We start from the raw sequence: 16765 nt of genomic DNA, 5'->3' as shown, positions 1-16765 counted from the left end.
CACACACACACACACACACACACACACACACACACACACACACACACACACACACACACACACACACACACACACACACACACACACACACACACACACACACACACACACACACACACACACACACACACACACACACACACACACACACACACACACACACACACACACACACACACACACACACACACACACACACACACACACACACACACACACACACACACACACACACACACACACACACACACACACACACACACACACACACACACACACACACACACACACACACACACACACACACACACACACACACACACACACACACACACACACACACACACACACACACACACACACACACACACACACACACACACACACACACACACACACACACACACACACACACACACACACACACACACACACACACACACACACACACACACACACACACACACACACACACACACACACACACACACACACACACACACACACACACACACACACACACACACACACACACACACACACACACACACACACACACACACACACACACACACACACACACACACACACACACACACACACACACACACACACACACACACACACACACACACACACACACACACACACACACACACACACACACACACACACACACACACACACACACACACACACACACACACACACACACACACACACACACACACACACACACACACACACACACACACACACACACACACACACACACACACACACACACACACACACACACACACACACACACACACACACACACACACACACACACACACACACACACACACACACACACACACACACACACACACACACACACACACACACACACACACACACACACACACACACACACACACACACACACACACACACACACACACACACACACACACACACACACACACACACACACACACACACACACACACACACACACACACACACACACACACACACACACACACACACACACACACACACACACACACACACACACACACACACACACACACACACACACACACACACACACACACACACACACACACACACACACACACACACACACACACACACACACACACACACACACACACACACACACACACACACACACACACACACACACACACACACACACACACACACACACACACACACACACACACACACACACACACACACACACACACACACACACACACACACACACACACACACACACACACACACACACACACACACACACACACACACACACACACACACACACACACACACACACACACACACACACACACGTAAGTGTTAATGTTTTTTATGATTGGCGATCAAACCTTGTATGCACCACGTCAGTAAAGACTCTTTATTGACGGTACACAAATAACTATTATCTAGAAGAAACCTTCATTTTTGTATGGCATCTTTTTTTTGGCATCTCTTATCATTTTCGAGTTACATGGAGAAAAAGGAAGATTTTGAAGAAAATTTAACAATGCGCTCAATAATTTGATCTTATTTTTTTCCAAAACCATTCATTTTAAACCCGCCCAACTTTTTGAACATAAAAAGAACACTATAGTAAAATGTATTGTAGAAGGAAAACGATGCATTTAAATTCTTGTCGATGACGGGTTAAATATACTTCTCATTTTTTTCTTAAAACACGTTAGTCATCAAATTTTTTACAGTTTATCTGACATAGTTTGAAGGTAATCGACACTTAATATTGCTTATTTTAAAGGTCCTTTCAAGCACAACAAAAGTTATTGGTAGCATTATACACCTAAAATCGACCGTTTCTCTGTTATTTCAAGTTAAATACATTGATTTGAGCATGCACCAAGAAAACAAGTTTTTTCACTTACCATATCTCTTTTTGTGTTATAACTAGAAGATTCATACAGGAAATAATCTCTTTATTTTATAAGCTACAAAAATGTTTTATATAGTTTTTTTAGTTAGATGCATGGTTTTTAAGGTATTCGCAAAAAACCGTTTGAAAAGGTATTGTTTCAATGAAAATGGCCAATTTTCAACCAGGAATAACTCAAAAAGTATCGAGTTTTCGAAAAAAAAAATTATAGATTAGTTTTTGCTTAGTATTAGGTTCTCTAGCAACTTCCGTAGTTATTTAAGCAAAAAATTTTCCACCCCCGAGAAGGCGTGGGAACCGCCCCAAGACAAAAGCACACATCGGCATAGGGTAGACTTTGTTTCTTGGGCTATTTATTCCCTACTTACTGTGAAACTATCACGTAAATCGATATAGTAGGATAGAATTCGGAGCCACATACCCTCATTGACTACCCTAAAAGACTAACGAGTCTCGCCTAATCCAAGAAGATCATCACATATATAAGGGTTTTAAGCTGAATTGTTTAGGCTTAGAATATACAAATAGTCGAATATAATTTGAAATATATCACTTAAGAAAGACGTGCCAATAGCAAAAATAAAAAAATTATAGTTCTAAGCGTTTTATTCATATATGTAGTTTTATGTATTTTCCCGAGCACTCTTATAACTGTTGCAATAAGGAGACAAAAATTTAAGGATCAAATTAGAGAGTAACCTAGTAAATTTTACTTTTTTATTTCAATAACGGCTCAGAAACTTACTTTGTCCGGTTCGAAAAGAAACAATTTCTGAGAATGGTCCATAGCCTCTACTATTTCTGGCTTGTAACTTAAAGTGGTACTGAGTAAACGGTTTTAAATTATACAAAACGCTGGAATGAGTGTCGCCCTTTACTGCCGATGCGTTCCATTCTGTATCCGACAGACTTTTATTATCCGTATACAAAATGACGTAACCGGTGATACGCCCCATATAAGTCTTTGGCGGTTGCCACGTCAATTCAACAAGTTGTGATTCTTCATCTTTGAAATGGGCATCGACTTCTCTAGGGGCTACGTTTAGTGGTAGTTCCCAGGTTCGGTTGTGAGCAACCATACTCCATGAACTCTCTTTTCGACCTAAAATTAGTTGTTATATAATTAAAGTAAAGTGTCATATATACCAAGTCGAAGACGTCTTACACCTACTGTATAGAAGAAACATACCAATCAATATTATACAAACCATCGAAAACATATATGTACTTCTATAATCGAATACAGGCAAAGATAAATGGAAAACTAACACAGTTTATACCAGTACAAAGCGGAATCAGACAAGGTGACTCGTTAAGCCCACTTCTTTTTAATATAAACTCCTGGACAAAATTAACGCACCACTCATATTTCTCTCAATAATCTTTATTTATGTATAATTTACTGTACAAGTTGCCTATGGACCTTGTTTGACAGTGACAGTTGTTATGTAAGCTAATAATGGTCTTGTTCATAGAGAAATGTCTTGTTTTAACAATAATTTGTATTAAACTCCGTTTAAGACTAAAAGTGAGTTAAACTTTTCATAAAAAGTGCCGATTAAAGCAAAGTGCTTGTGAGAAACAAGCTTTTTATTGGGATATTTTTCATCACATGCAAGTTTGGAAGTTCATTTGCATAAAAATCAAATAAAAAAATGAACCGCCAAAGAAATGTGTCAATGGAGGAAGCAATGCGAGCATCGACTCTCCTAGATGAAGGATATTCAATGCGATACCTAGCAGGTTTGTTAGGAAGACATCATTCCAGCATCAGTCGCAAGGTGAGGCGATATAATGAAACAGGGTCGTACCATCGAAGACCAGGGCAAGGGCGAAAACGTTGCACTAATCAAATTGATGATCGTTTTTTGAGACAACGTGCTCTCAGAGATAGGAGAGTCACCACAAATTTGCTAAAAAATGAACTAGAAGATGTTCGAAATGTCGCGATATCGTCTCGAACAGTTAGAATACGGTTACATGAAGCAGAATTGAGCAACAGGAAACCGGCCAAAAAACCCTGGCTTACCAGAGAACACAGGGTTCAGAGATTGAATTTTGCAAGATTGCATCAAAATTGGACCATCGATGTTTAGAAACGAGTTCTTTTCTCCGATGAGACTAGAGTAAGCCTAAAAGCACCAGATGGTCGTGAGCGTGTCTGGCGAAGGCGAGGAGAAAGGTTTGCCAGCTGCAATATCTCTCCTAAAGTACCTTTTGGTGGTGGCTCTAAAATGTTTTGGTGGGGAATTTGTTTTGAAGCTCGTACGGAGTTGGTCCCCGTACGTACGAGGTCTATGAATGCCCATTATTACTTAGACAACATTATTGTCGAACATGTAATGCCTTTTGCTCCGTTTCTTGGACCTAATTTTTTATTCATGCAAGACAACGCACGTCCTCATGTGGCTCGACAGGTTATTAACTACCTAAATGATGTTGATATTCCATTATTAGAGTGGCCACCTAACAGTCCGGACATGAATCCTATAGAGCATCTATGAGACTATCTCAAAAAAAAGATTCGAAGTCGTGGGCCCCCTATTGCCAATCACAACCAATTCATTGAGGCCGTTATTGAAGAGTGGGAGAATATTCCGCAAGCTTTTGTTGAACATTTGATATCAAGCATGCCTCGACTCATAAATGCAGTCATAAGAAGTAGAGGAGGGCCTACACGGTATTAGTGTTGACCCAGATGCATTTTATTGTGTTAGTTTACTGATTTTTTTCTTTTTGCAATTTGGAGTTATGCTAGCTTATTTACGCATTTCCGGCAAAAACAATTTTTTAAAGAAACAATAAGGCAAATTAAGGTCATGATAACGTCATGTTGGACTTATTTGTATGTGTTTATTATTATTTCAATGTAGATTTGTTTTATTTTGTCTTCATATTGTAAATATTTAGATTAATTAAAGTGGTGCGTTAATTTTGTCCAGGAGTTTATAATAATGGATGAAATAATAGAAGTAGTATGTAAAGGTCATGGTTACAGAATGGGGAACAAATAAATCCAAATATTATGTTATGCAGACGACGCCGCATTAATCGCCGAGACAGAAGACTATCTCCAAAGATTAACACACATCTTCAATATAACAGTCAAGAAATACAATATGATAATATCAGCAGAAAAAACTAAATGTATGACAACATCTAAATACCCACTCCGATGTAAAATCGAAATTGATGGGAAAATAATAAAGTAGGAAGCAAGGTTTAGATATCTGGGAATAGATATAACCAGTTACGGAGATGTTAAAGAACAAGTACGACAACAAAGCTTAAAAGCAAGTAAAACGGCGGGATCTCTTAATGACACAATCTGGAAGAACAAACACCTAAGACAGGACACAAAAGCTAGAATCCATAAAGCAGTAATTAGACCTATATTGGCATACACGGCGACACAAGACCTGACACATCTAAAACGAGAAGACAACTAGAAACAACAGAGATGAAAATAATTCGACGAATATCACGGAAAAATCTGTTGGATGGGGAGAGAAGCGAAAACATAAGAAGATCATGCAATGTAGAAGACATAAATGGATGGGTGACAGAACGGAAACAGGAGTGGAACGAGTGGAACGAATTGCAGAGGATAGGATAGTACGAATAGCACGAGATAAGTCACCAAATGGACGAAGAAGTATTGGCAGACCAAGAAAAAGATGGTGCCATAATTTAAACAATTTAAGAAGCTAATATTGAAGAAGAAACAGGCTTTAAACCCTACATACAAGAAGGAAGAAGAAAAAGAAGATAAAAATTCTTGAACAGACTAGTTCAATATTATTTATGTTGTCAACAGAAGTGCTGTAGGAAGAAATATAACAGCTTGGAGAGAGGATATACTGCCATTAAAGAGGGCTGAGTGTACGGATCTGAAGATAAACGTTGATAAAACCAAACAGTCGTAACAAAAGACAGGTGCAAAAGGAGTTACACAAATTTCACATTGTACGATAAAAGTTCAAAAACTATTCCAGTTTCAAATTCTTGGAAACCTAGGTAAGTAAATAGGTGTTTTTCCGTGCCAAGTAAAATATTTAGAAGCCGGCTGCTAAAGTGTCGGTTATAGTTGCTCCATTATATCTTTACACAAACGTCATGATTTATTTGCAAACAAGTTAAATAAGTGAAACGTACGTCGATATGTAATATGGTTCTTTTCATGAGGATTTTTCAGTGCGTCACAAATGATAGAAAAAAAGGTAAGTCCGTGATAATATACATTTATAACATTTATTCTAACATGACATTTTAGTTAAATCTGACAGTTGTCAAATTTTATTTGCAGTTGGGCATAAAAACAAATCAATTGTCTTTATTGCATTTATAAAATGGTATTTTCTTTGATTTGTATAGTCTTACAAATTGTACAGATTATATTCGTAGATATATTATATAATTAGTAAATAAATTTTTTTCTATTATAGCGCCATCGATCAACAACTAGAACAATCACCGAACTAGAATAATTACCAAAGTAATCACCGACGTACCTTTTTTTCTGTCATATACAATGTAATGCGTTAGAAAGAAATCGAAAAACTGTGACGCACTGAAAAATGCTCATGAGAAAAAGCATATCATTGATATTTACTGTCAGTGTAACAATTAGGAAATGGTTATTATCAGTGGACGTATTTTATAGTTATATTGTACACTTATATTTAACTACAGTCGGAAAAATGAAAGAATACCCATGAACGATCACATCAATCACTTATTTCGTATTTGCTGTCTTTTTCTATAACAAACGTTTGTTATTTATCGAAAAAGACAGCAAATACAAAATAAGTTATCGATGTGCTCGTTCATGGGTATTCTTTCATTTTTCCGACTGTATGTTATATTTAACACAATATAAGTTATAAATTCCAATAAACACAATAAATGCGCTAATGTCACTGTCACTGAAAATATTTATTCTTGTTTAACTTATTGTGGTTTCTATGGACAAGCGGTTTAATTTTGCGATACTAGTTTCTGTGAGTAAAAAAGAGACCTAATATAAAAAGCAATTCGTGAATAATTTCATGCATGTCCAAACATATTTATAATGGAAGAACTATACAAAGTAGTAGGACATTTGTGTTACTCTATGGGATTAAAAAAACTTGGGATTCTTACAAAGAAGAATGAAGATTCAAAGAAACAAAGCAAACAAAAATACTCCATCTTGGTTACTTACCTTTAACAAGTTTTACAGAAAACTCATAAAGAGTATTAGGTCGAAGCTCGTCAACCATTACATTTAAATCCGTGACATTAATAAATCTAGGTTTTTTCGCAGTTTTGTCGTCGATTTTAACTATATAATACCTGTTGTCTCCAACGTACTGAAAAAAAAGACAGACAACCATTTGTAAGCTTTAATTATTAAATTATTTTATTTTTAATAGCAAATTATCTTTGAATTATGTATCTTAACCCTTAACTACTGGCGTGCATGTTTCAGGCCGTAGACTCTGACATACGGTATGTCATACCGTACCTATTCTCTCTCCTTTGTTTTCAATATGAATTTGTCTTATATCACTGTATTTGTTTTTTTTACATCAACTACGGAATGATTCTTCACACTGCTGTAGAAAGAATACTGATCCAAATAAAATAAACTTTATTTTTTCAAGAAAATTATGAACGCATGTATAATATTTAAAAAATGGTGGAGGTTCTTACAATAGCGTTTATAACCTGAATTACAAAAAAACTTGAGTATCATCTATTGATTATTATCTAAAAAAACATTAAATTATGTTGAAAGCACTTGAAAGTAGAACAACTGCATGAACTTGCTGTCATACTAATAGCGAATTAATACACTGGACTGCTTTTAACTATAGAAACGTCAACATTGACATGCGGTACGTGATACCACAAGAAAACTTTACGTCAACGTAGCTCAAAGAATAAATCATACTAAAACTGCAGCAGTTGGAAGCAATTATTGCACACGACTTAAAGATACACAGATTGTGTTCTAGGAATCTTTTATAAAACTCGTTTTACAACATATTTTCAGCGCGGTATGGCATACCGCACGGCAGTTGTTAAGGGTTAAACAAAAAAATCCTTACTTGACTCTGCTTTAAAGTGGGATCCGTCCAATATAAAACCACTGAACTAGTACTCAAAACTTGCGCTTTCAATCCCATAGGGGGGTACAGGGTAACAGCAGGCTCTGGAGGTGGCTCATCTTGAGTTCTCACTTGAACATAAATGGGAGGACCCGCGCCAACTTGGTTGCTAGCTCTCAAGCTGAGTACATACTCAGAGTTGGGCTCTAAAAATATTTTAATTGAATATTATTAAATCAGGCATTTTCATTGTGTCCTTTAAGAACTATTTTGAACTATGGACAAAAATATGGAATATTTTGAAATTATCATGTAAAGTGCAATTTCTTATACTGTAATTTTTAGCTCTCTATATCAAATCTGATACATGGGGCTATATATGATGGTCCCTATAATCTTTTAAATTGAATCTTATCAAGGCAGCATTCACTATTCTAGCGACATGAGGACGTGCGTTATCGTGCATTAGCACGGATCTGTTATATCCAATATCCCGGCAAATAGAAAAACATGATTTTTTAAAACGTTTTCAATGTATGTCAGCTATCATTCGCCCAACCACCTCCACAATTTCGGTATGTGCCTCCTTCCTGAGCAATACCGCTCTATAGTAATATGCCGCCACCACCAAAACTAACGCTCTGTATGAGGTTAGTTATGAGGTCTTTTCCCACTGCTAGATAGTCCTATTAACATGTCCAATTGAAATATTCCATATTTTTGTCCATGAGTACATTTTTAAACAGTGTCACAAGAATATATTAAAAAGGCGTAACTACATACCCAATCGGTCTATTACATATGTCCTATTTCTTTCATCTAATTCCTGGGAGTACATATCTGGTACTCCTTTACCCCAACCAAGCAAATAATGACGTACCCTGGTCTTCTGATTGAGTGGAGGATACCACATTACATACAATTTATCAAACGTTGGACGCACTAAAAAAATTTTATTTCTTAACCAACTATTTTTGTAACAAAATATTACTAAAACAATTGAATCATAAATTGATATGTATACAATACTAAAATACAATCTAAGTTGATTTTAAAATCATACCTTTAATTTTTTCTGGTATATCGGGAACATTATTCTCGTCGAATTCATTTTCAAAAGTTTCAACTTCGACCCACTCGGACCCAGGACCAGTTCCATTGACGTTCATTGCCCACAACCGTATTTGATAGGGTTCGCCTTTCTCCAAGTCGTTAATAACGTAATGCCGTTCACTTGGTTGTGTGGTATGAGTCAGAGCCTTTCCCCTACCAACTCGTCTCCATTTTATCTTATAGCCTAAGATCACACCATTTTGGTTTTCTGGAGGAGGGGGCTCCCACCGTATTGTAATGCTCTATTATAAAAAGAAAAATTCATTAGATATTATCAATTTTTTCCGTATTGTCAAAAACTATAATATTTGCTTACCATACTGGAAGGTTCGGTAGTAATATTCATGGGTGCCTCAGATGGCGGCGCGCTGAAAGTCCTGACCATTTTTTCTTCGGTCGCTCCTCCAGCTCCGTTTTCGTTTTGGGCAACTACCCAAACAGTGTATTCTGTGAATGGTGCCAACCCATTTAAGTCATAGTTTAAGTCATTTAGGTCGGTCACATCGACATTGTGTTCTATGGAAGAACTTGTCTGCAAAATAAAGTTTGTTTTAACAATTGAATAGAAACTACTATCTTCAAATTAAACTTTTTACCCCAGAAAAATCTTCCTAACAAATATTTGGAAAATATTATCTGCAGTAAAGGAACAACGGAACGAGATATCGATTATAGAGTACAACAAGGCAGGAAGAGTGTTCAAATTCTGAATTCGATACTTTGGTCCAACAGAGCTACTTTGAAAACTAAAATGACAATCTACAAAGTAATTATTGTAGAGCTCATTCTTACATAAGGAGCAGAATGTTGACAAATGACAGCAAAGGGAAAGGAAAAAGTTGACACGGTTGAAATGGACTACCTGAGAAGAGCTTGTTGTATAACAAGAGCAGAATGTATACCTAATACTGAAATTAGAAGAAACACAGATATGAGTACATAAAACCTCGGAAAGAATAGAAACTAGACAGTAAATATGGTATGGACACGTGCAGCGGATGGACGACAACAGATGGGACAACAAAAAGAGCTACGGAATATAATCCAAGTAATAGAAGGAAACGAGGAAGACGAGTCAAGTCTTGGATACAAGGTGTTATGGAAACCATGAAAGACAGCGCCATTGATGAAGATACCTGAAAAGATGGCGATCGAAATGCGGGAAGCGGCAGATGCTGTAGGACCCCCGCCCCAGCTTATATATAAAAATCTTCCTTTCGAGAAATCGCTTAATGCAGACAAATAAACAAATGCAATGTATGCTGCTTCCAATTACAAAACTAACTACTTCAAACGATTCAATTAAACACTCACAACACAATGTTTAAATCATATACAGTGATGAGCGCGCTAATATCTGGCATAATAACGCAAAAGATGGAAGACATAATACATTGCGAAACAAAAAGAGATGAAACTAGTAGAGGTGGAAATGATCGTTATAAACGTATAAATTAACATTACATTACATAGTTTCCCATCTTTAGACGTATCAGGAGTATGACAACGTCACTGTGACAGTAGAATTTTATAAAATACTCCTGTCACAGACGTCTAAAGGTGGGAAACTATGTAATGTAATAGTAATTATTTATACGTTTATAACGATAAGTTCCACCTCCACTAGTTTCATCTCTTTTTGTTTCGCAATGTATTATGTTTTCCATCTTTTGCGTTATTGTGTCGGTAATTAGCTAGCTCATCACTATACAGGGTGTAACAAAAATTCAGGTCATAAATTTACTCACATATTCTGGGACCAAAAATAGTTTGATTGAACCTAACTTACCTTAGTACAAATGTGCACATAAAAAAAGTTACAGCCCTTTGAAGTTACAAAATGAAAATCGATTTTTTCCAATATATCGAAAACTATTAGAGATCTTTTATTGAAAATAGACATGTGGCATTCTTATCGCAGTAGTATCTTAAGAAAAAATTATAGTGAAATTTGGACACCTCATAAAAATTTTATGGGGGTTTTGTTCCTTTAAACCCCCCCCCCCCCAAACTTTTGTGTACGTTCCAATTTAATTATAATTGTAGTACCATTAGTTAAACACAATATTTTAAAAACTTTTTTGCCACTCAGTACTTTTCGAAAAGTTAGTTTTTATCGAGATATTTTGAATATTTGTCAAATCCACCACATATTTGTATATGGTTAAGTACGATTATGGAGACTTGGTAATAATATGAAAATTTATTGATGATTTACATTTTTAGGTATATTTTGAACCATATTAAAAAAGAACTAATATCTCGATAAAAAGTGCCTTCTCGAAAAAATACAAAGAAGCAAAAAAGTTTTAAAAACACTGTGTTTAACTAATGATACCGCAGTAAAAGTTTAAATTTAACATACACAAACATTTGGGGGGTTTAAAGGAACAAAACCCCCATAAAATTTTTATGTAAACATATTAAAAAAGAAGCCGCAACTTGATAAAAACTGCCTTATCGAAAAAATACTAAGAGGCAAAAAAGTTTTAGAAATATTGAATTTAACTAATGGTACCACAATAATAATTTAATTGGAACGTACACAAAAGTTTGGGGGGGTTTAAGGGAACAAAACCCCCATAAAATTTTTATGGGGTGCACAAATTTCACTATAATTCTTTTTTAAGATGTTCCTGTCATAAGAATGCCACATGTCCATTTTCAATAAAAAATCTCTAATAGTTTTCGATATATTCGAAAAAATCGATTTTCATTTTGTAACTTCAAAGGGCTGTAACTTTTTTTATGTGCATATTTGTACTAAAGTAAATTAGGTTCATTCGAACTATTTTTGGTCTCAGAATATGTGATTTAATTTATGACCTGTATTTTCGTTACACCCTGTATAAGTAAAAGTTTACATATTGATGAATTGAAATGCCGAATATATCGCGCATGGAGCACAATTCGTGAAACCTTCCGTGTATAAATCGATATCAATAGAGGGTCAATCCAAGCCAAGTGGTCCAAAGGTGGTTGCTTGACTATTTTTAATATTTTTTATTTTTTTACCTTTTAAACTTCAGTCTATAGAGAGTACAAAATTGCATTCATTTTATTTTTAAAAAATTTAGTTTGCCGATGACGGCCATTTTTGTTAAAGCGTGTCGATCATTTTCACGGAAAACATGGCTTTGTTCTTTAGCCAATATTTTTTCTGAGCTTTGTCCTAGAACATTAAATCAAAAACCAAACTTTTTAGAAAAGTATGCTCTAAAACAACGGCCTATAGCATTATTTAATTTCAAACTACCCTTAAGGCCTTAAATGAACCTCAAAGTTTGAATAGGTAAACTGATAAAATTCCATTTTCAGCATTTTTTTAACAGCATAAGGCAAGCTGATATTGGTTTGTAATTTTTTTCTGAAAACGACATATGTACATACTCTAAATAAAAAAAGTTTGAGATTTGAGACTTAAGTAAATTTTTTCAAAAAAAAATCTCAAAAACGTAATTTTTTGAAAAATCTCAAAGTTTGACCCCTTATATCTCTGATAGGCACGGATGAAAAAATTTGAAATTTGGCTGAATGTTAGCCCCTAGTAAGTAGAATAAGGAGTAAAAATTTGGAGTTGCAGACTTACGTCATAAAGGAGTTACAGGTCTAAAAAAATAGTCAAAAATCAAAATGGTCAAAATTTGAGTGTTTGCGGGCAGTGTAATTAAAATTCAAACAAACTGTCTAATGAAATAAAAATTAATCTATTTTCACCACATTTCACAATGAATACAAATTTATACAGGGTGGGTCAAAGAAAAGAGTCCACCTCTATATTTGGCAATAGTTACCTATTAGAGTTTAAGGAAATGCCGAAATAGGTCCATTTTAATTTTTATTATATTGCAACTTTTTGGGATATATTTCATACTACGTGACGTCATCCATCAGAGCGTGATGACGTAATCGATGATTTTTTTAAATGGGAATAGGGGTCTTGTGGCAACTAAAAATACATTGTACTGCTGTCAAAAAATAAAAAAAATGTTTATTTTACAAATAAACATTTCTTTTCGCTTAAATTAAATCACAAACAGCCTCCCACTTACCTTTTGACAGTTTGAACATTTAATTTAAGCGAAAAGCAAAGTTTATTTGCAATAATTTGCAATAAAATGTATTTTGAGTTAAATAAATTACATACATTCTACTTTTTGCGTTAATTAATTTAATTCAAAAATTATTTTTTGGCCACCCTGTATAAATAATTATATTATTGTTTGTACTACTGAACAGAGAATTGAACACTCTTTCAAATGAGATAACATACGACACCTATTACCATTAAAACAATCATCGATTGCGTCATCACGCCTAGATGGATGACGTCACTGACGATAACACGTCATGGAGATGTATGAAATATATATAAAAAAATTGTAATTTAATTGTAATTTATATCCCAAAAAGTTGCAATATAATAAAAATAAAAATGGACCTATTTCGGCATTTCCTTAAAATCTAATAGGTAACTATTGACAAATATGGAGGTGGACTCTTTTCTTTGGCCCACCCTGTATAAATTTGTATCCATTGTGAAATCTGGTAAAAAAAGATTAATTTTATTTCATTAGACAGTTTATTTGAATTTTAATTACCCTGCCCGCAAACGCTCAAATTTTGACCATTTTGATTTTTGACCATTTTCTCAGGCCTGTAACTCCTATATGACGTAAGTCTGCAACTCCAAATTTTTACTCCTTATTCTACTTGCTAGGTGCTAACATTCAGCCAAATTTTAAATTTTTTCATCCGTGCCCATCATAGATATAAGGGGTCAAACTTTGAGATTTTTCAAAAGATTACGTTTTTGAGATTTTTTTTTGAAAAAATTTACTCAAGTCTCAAAGCTCAAACTTTTTTTATTTAAAGTATGTACGTATATCTTTTGCAGAAAAAAATTACAAAACAATATCAGCTTGCCTTATGCTGTTAAAAAAATTCTGAAAATGGAATTTTATCAGTTTACCTATTCAAACTTTGAGGTTCATTTAAGGCCTTAAGGGTAGTTTGAAATTAACTAATGCTATAGGCCGTTTTTTAAAACATACTTTTCTAAAAAGTTTGGTTTTTCATTTAATGTTCTAGGACAAACCTCAGAAAAAAGATTGGCTAAAGAGCGAAGCCATGTTTTCCGTGAAAATGATCGACACGCTTTAACAAAAATGGCCGTCATCGGCAAACTAAATTTTTTAAAAATAAAATGAATGCAATTTTGTACTCTCTATAGACTGAAGTTTAAAAGGTAAAAAAATAAAAAATATTAAAAATAGTCAAGCAACCAACTTAATTTATATTGGACCACTTGGCATGGATTGACCCTAGAGTGTTATAACGTTATTTCTGAATCCCTACTTCGTCACACTCGGGCCGATATAAATTCACATACAGAACGGCCTGCGAATGTCTCCTGCTATTTTCAACTTCAAGTAGTTAACTACAAAAGTGCCATCTACTTTGATGGCAATAAACGAAAACGATTTACTAATATTATTTTCTGTCTTTTGAGCTATACGAAATTTGTAAAAGTTTAATGTAAACTTCCATCCTTCGACATATATAATATGATGGTGTATGCGAAAAAGGCATTTGAAGGAAACGATACAATTTCTAATTATATCAAACTTGCAGACAACCTATGTAGTAAAGCTGGTTAAACTTGGAAGACTGAGTTGAATGGGTCATGAGGAGCGTATGGAACCCTCCGAACCAAAGCAAAAACCATAACCCAACAACACGTGGTGAAAAAGCGATAAAAGGGACGGCCAAAAATATGATAAATAAACCAAGTATAGGAGAATGAATGAAGAGGATTAATTGAATAGGCCAACGCCCAACCTGAGCTGTGGAGTCCATGGTGCTGATGATGATACATTAATTCACAATGAAAATGGGGATCGTTGAATTGTGAAAATGATCTGATTGAACTTCCAGTGAAAAAATAACTCGTTTTTGTGTCTAGGCATATACTAATTAAATACGGAAAGCTTACTGGAGCCGTATTTTGGAATTCTCAAGGAATTATCTTGGTCGACTACTCTGCTGAAGAAATCAAAATAAAGTGGGCTTATTAGTAAACAAAAAAAAAGATGTTTTCTATTAGAATGACGCTATATAAACTTACCTCCATATAATATATGGTATACTTGGAAATGTGTCCATTTGCAGTCTCAGGCGGTTGCCAACTGATGTGAATATTTCTAGGGCTCGTAGCGTATACGTTGAAGTTTAGAGGAGAGCTAGGAACATGTTCTTCGGATTGAGTGGTAACCGTTAGAGCTTCTGAAGATTCTCCTGGTCCTACCGCATTATTCGGAACAATTCTAAAATGATACACTCCTCCTGGTTGAAGACCACCAATGCGGTCTTCCAATTTTGATCTATTTGTATTTTGGTGTCGTTCCCTAATAAACAAATAACTTTAATATATTTGTTCATTTACTAGGGTGGGTATAATAGTTTCCTTTCAGTAAATATAAATGATAGAAAAATTCACTATAATAAAAAAATTGTATCTTCAGAAATAAGAGTGTGATATAAACCTCAGAATGTTGTAATACAAAAACGTTTAATAATCAGCGATACTGTTCGTCTGCTATAACTTTTCCCATGCGTCACGATTCATTTTCAAACAAATTAAAGGGGGGGGGGGGGTTTGAAATCAACATATCAAGCACATTTTTGTGAATTTTTTTCGAAGCTACGGTACAATTATTTTATTTTTAAACGCTTTTATTTAGTTCAATAGTTTGCGTCAAATCTTTAGACGTTAATTTGACTGCCTTTTCTTCAATGCAAATGAATGAAAATTTGCAGACATATGCATTCGCGGGAACAATACACGAATAGTCAATAAAAAAAAATTTTCCTGTTTATTAATTGTTTAAATAAAAAAAAAAAGATTTTAATGGAAAACGCTTAAATTCTCTTGTTTTTTACAATGTAAAAACTTGAAACTTTTACGGATTGTATAGCTAATGATATGAACAATACATAATTTCACTTTTTACGTTAATTGTTTACGTTATGCTTCATTAATAAACAATAAAATTTTAAATTTTTTGCCGATTCCGACTACTTTTCATGTTTATGTTTTATACATATTTTAATAAACATGACGATATATTTTAATGTTTGAAAAGTGTAAGACTAAAAAGTAAAAAATAAAAAAAAATGAAAAAAAAAACATTTTTAAGAAACGCTTTTCTTTAGTTACGAGTGACTAAAATTAAAAATATTATAAAAAAATCAACTAAAAAGCAAAAAATAAAAAAAATGATAAAATCTAACACATTCGTTAAAGAAAAGGTGGGGCGAAAACCGTTAATTCGATGAACACGCGCCACGCTTTTTTTTGGCGGATGTGTTAGATTTTATCATTTTTAGGTCACAACGTTGCGTTTTTTATTTTTAATGATTTTTGAATTTTTGGTATCACTCATAAATAAAAAAAATTAAATTTTTGGTAAAAATTTTGTGAAAATCAACAGATTTATTATTATTGCACAAAAAATAAGCAAAAAAGGAAAAGTATCTCGACGTTGTTACCTCATGAAATGTCTCAAGAAAATCTGTGCAAAATATCAGGTAGATCGGCCGAGTAGTTTTTCAGTTA

General features: G+C 34.4%; 1 protein-coding gene across 2 annotated transcripts in view; it reads right to left on the bottom strand.

Moving 5' to 3' along the window:
* Nucleotides 1-16765, bottom strand: part of LOC126881976 (neogenin) — a 110872-nt gene that overhangs the window by 41910 nt on the left and 52197 nt on the right. For both annotated transcript variants that reach the window (XM_050646725.1, XM_050646726.1), the window contains exons 10-16: nucleotides 15275-15554; nucleotides 9464-9679; nucleotides 9098-9389; nucleotides 8818-8976; nucleotides 8035-8240; nucleotides 7146-7293; nucleotides 2688-3044 (exon numbers count right to left, since the gene is read on the bottom strand). In XM_050646725.1, coding sequence (XP_050502682.1) covers nucleotides 2688-3044; nucleotides 7146-7293; nucleotides 8035-8240; nucleotides 8818-8976; nucleotides 9098-9389; nucleotides 9464-9679; nucleotides 15275-15554 — 1658 coding nt within the window. The remainder of the gene's footprint in view (nucleotides 1-2687; nucleotides 3045-7145; nucleotides 7294-8034; nucleotides 8241-8817; nucleotides 8977-9097; nucleotides 9390-9463; nucleotides 9680-15274; nucleotides 15555-16765) is intronic.

Source organism: Diabrotica virgifera, chromosome 3 (assembly GCF_917563875.1).
Source record: "Diabrotica virgifera virgifera chromosome 3, PGI_DIABVI_V3a".
In the NCBI taxonomy this organism is placed as follows: domain Eukaryota; kingdom Metazoa; phylum Arthropoda; class Insecta; order Coleoptera; family Chrysomelidae; genus Diabrotica; species Diabrotica virgifera.
Note: the sequence above shows the minus strand (reverse complement) of the source record. Positions and strands in the feature narration are given on the sequence as shown.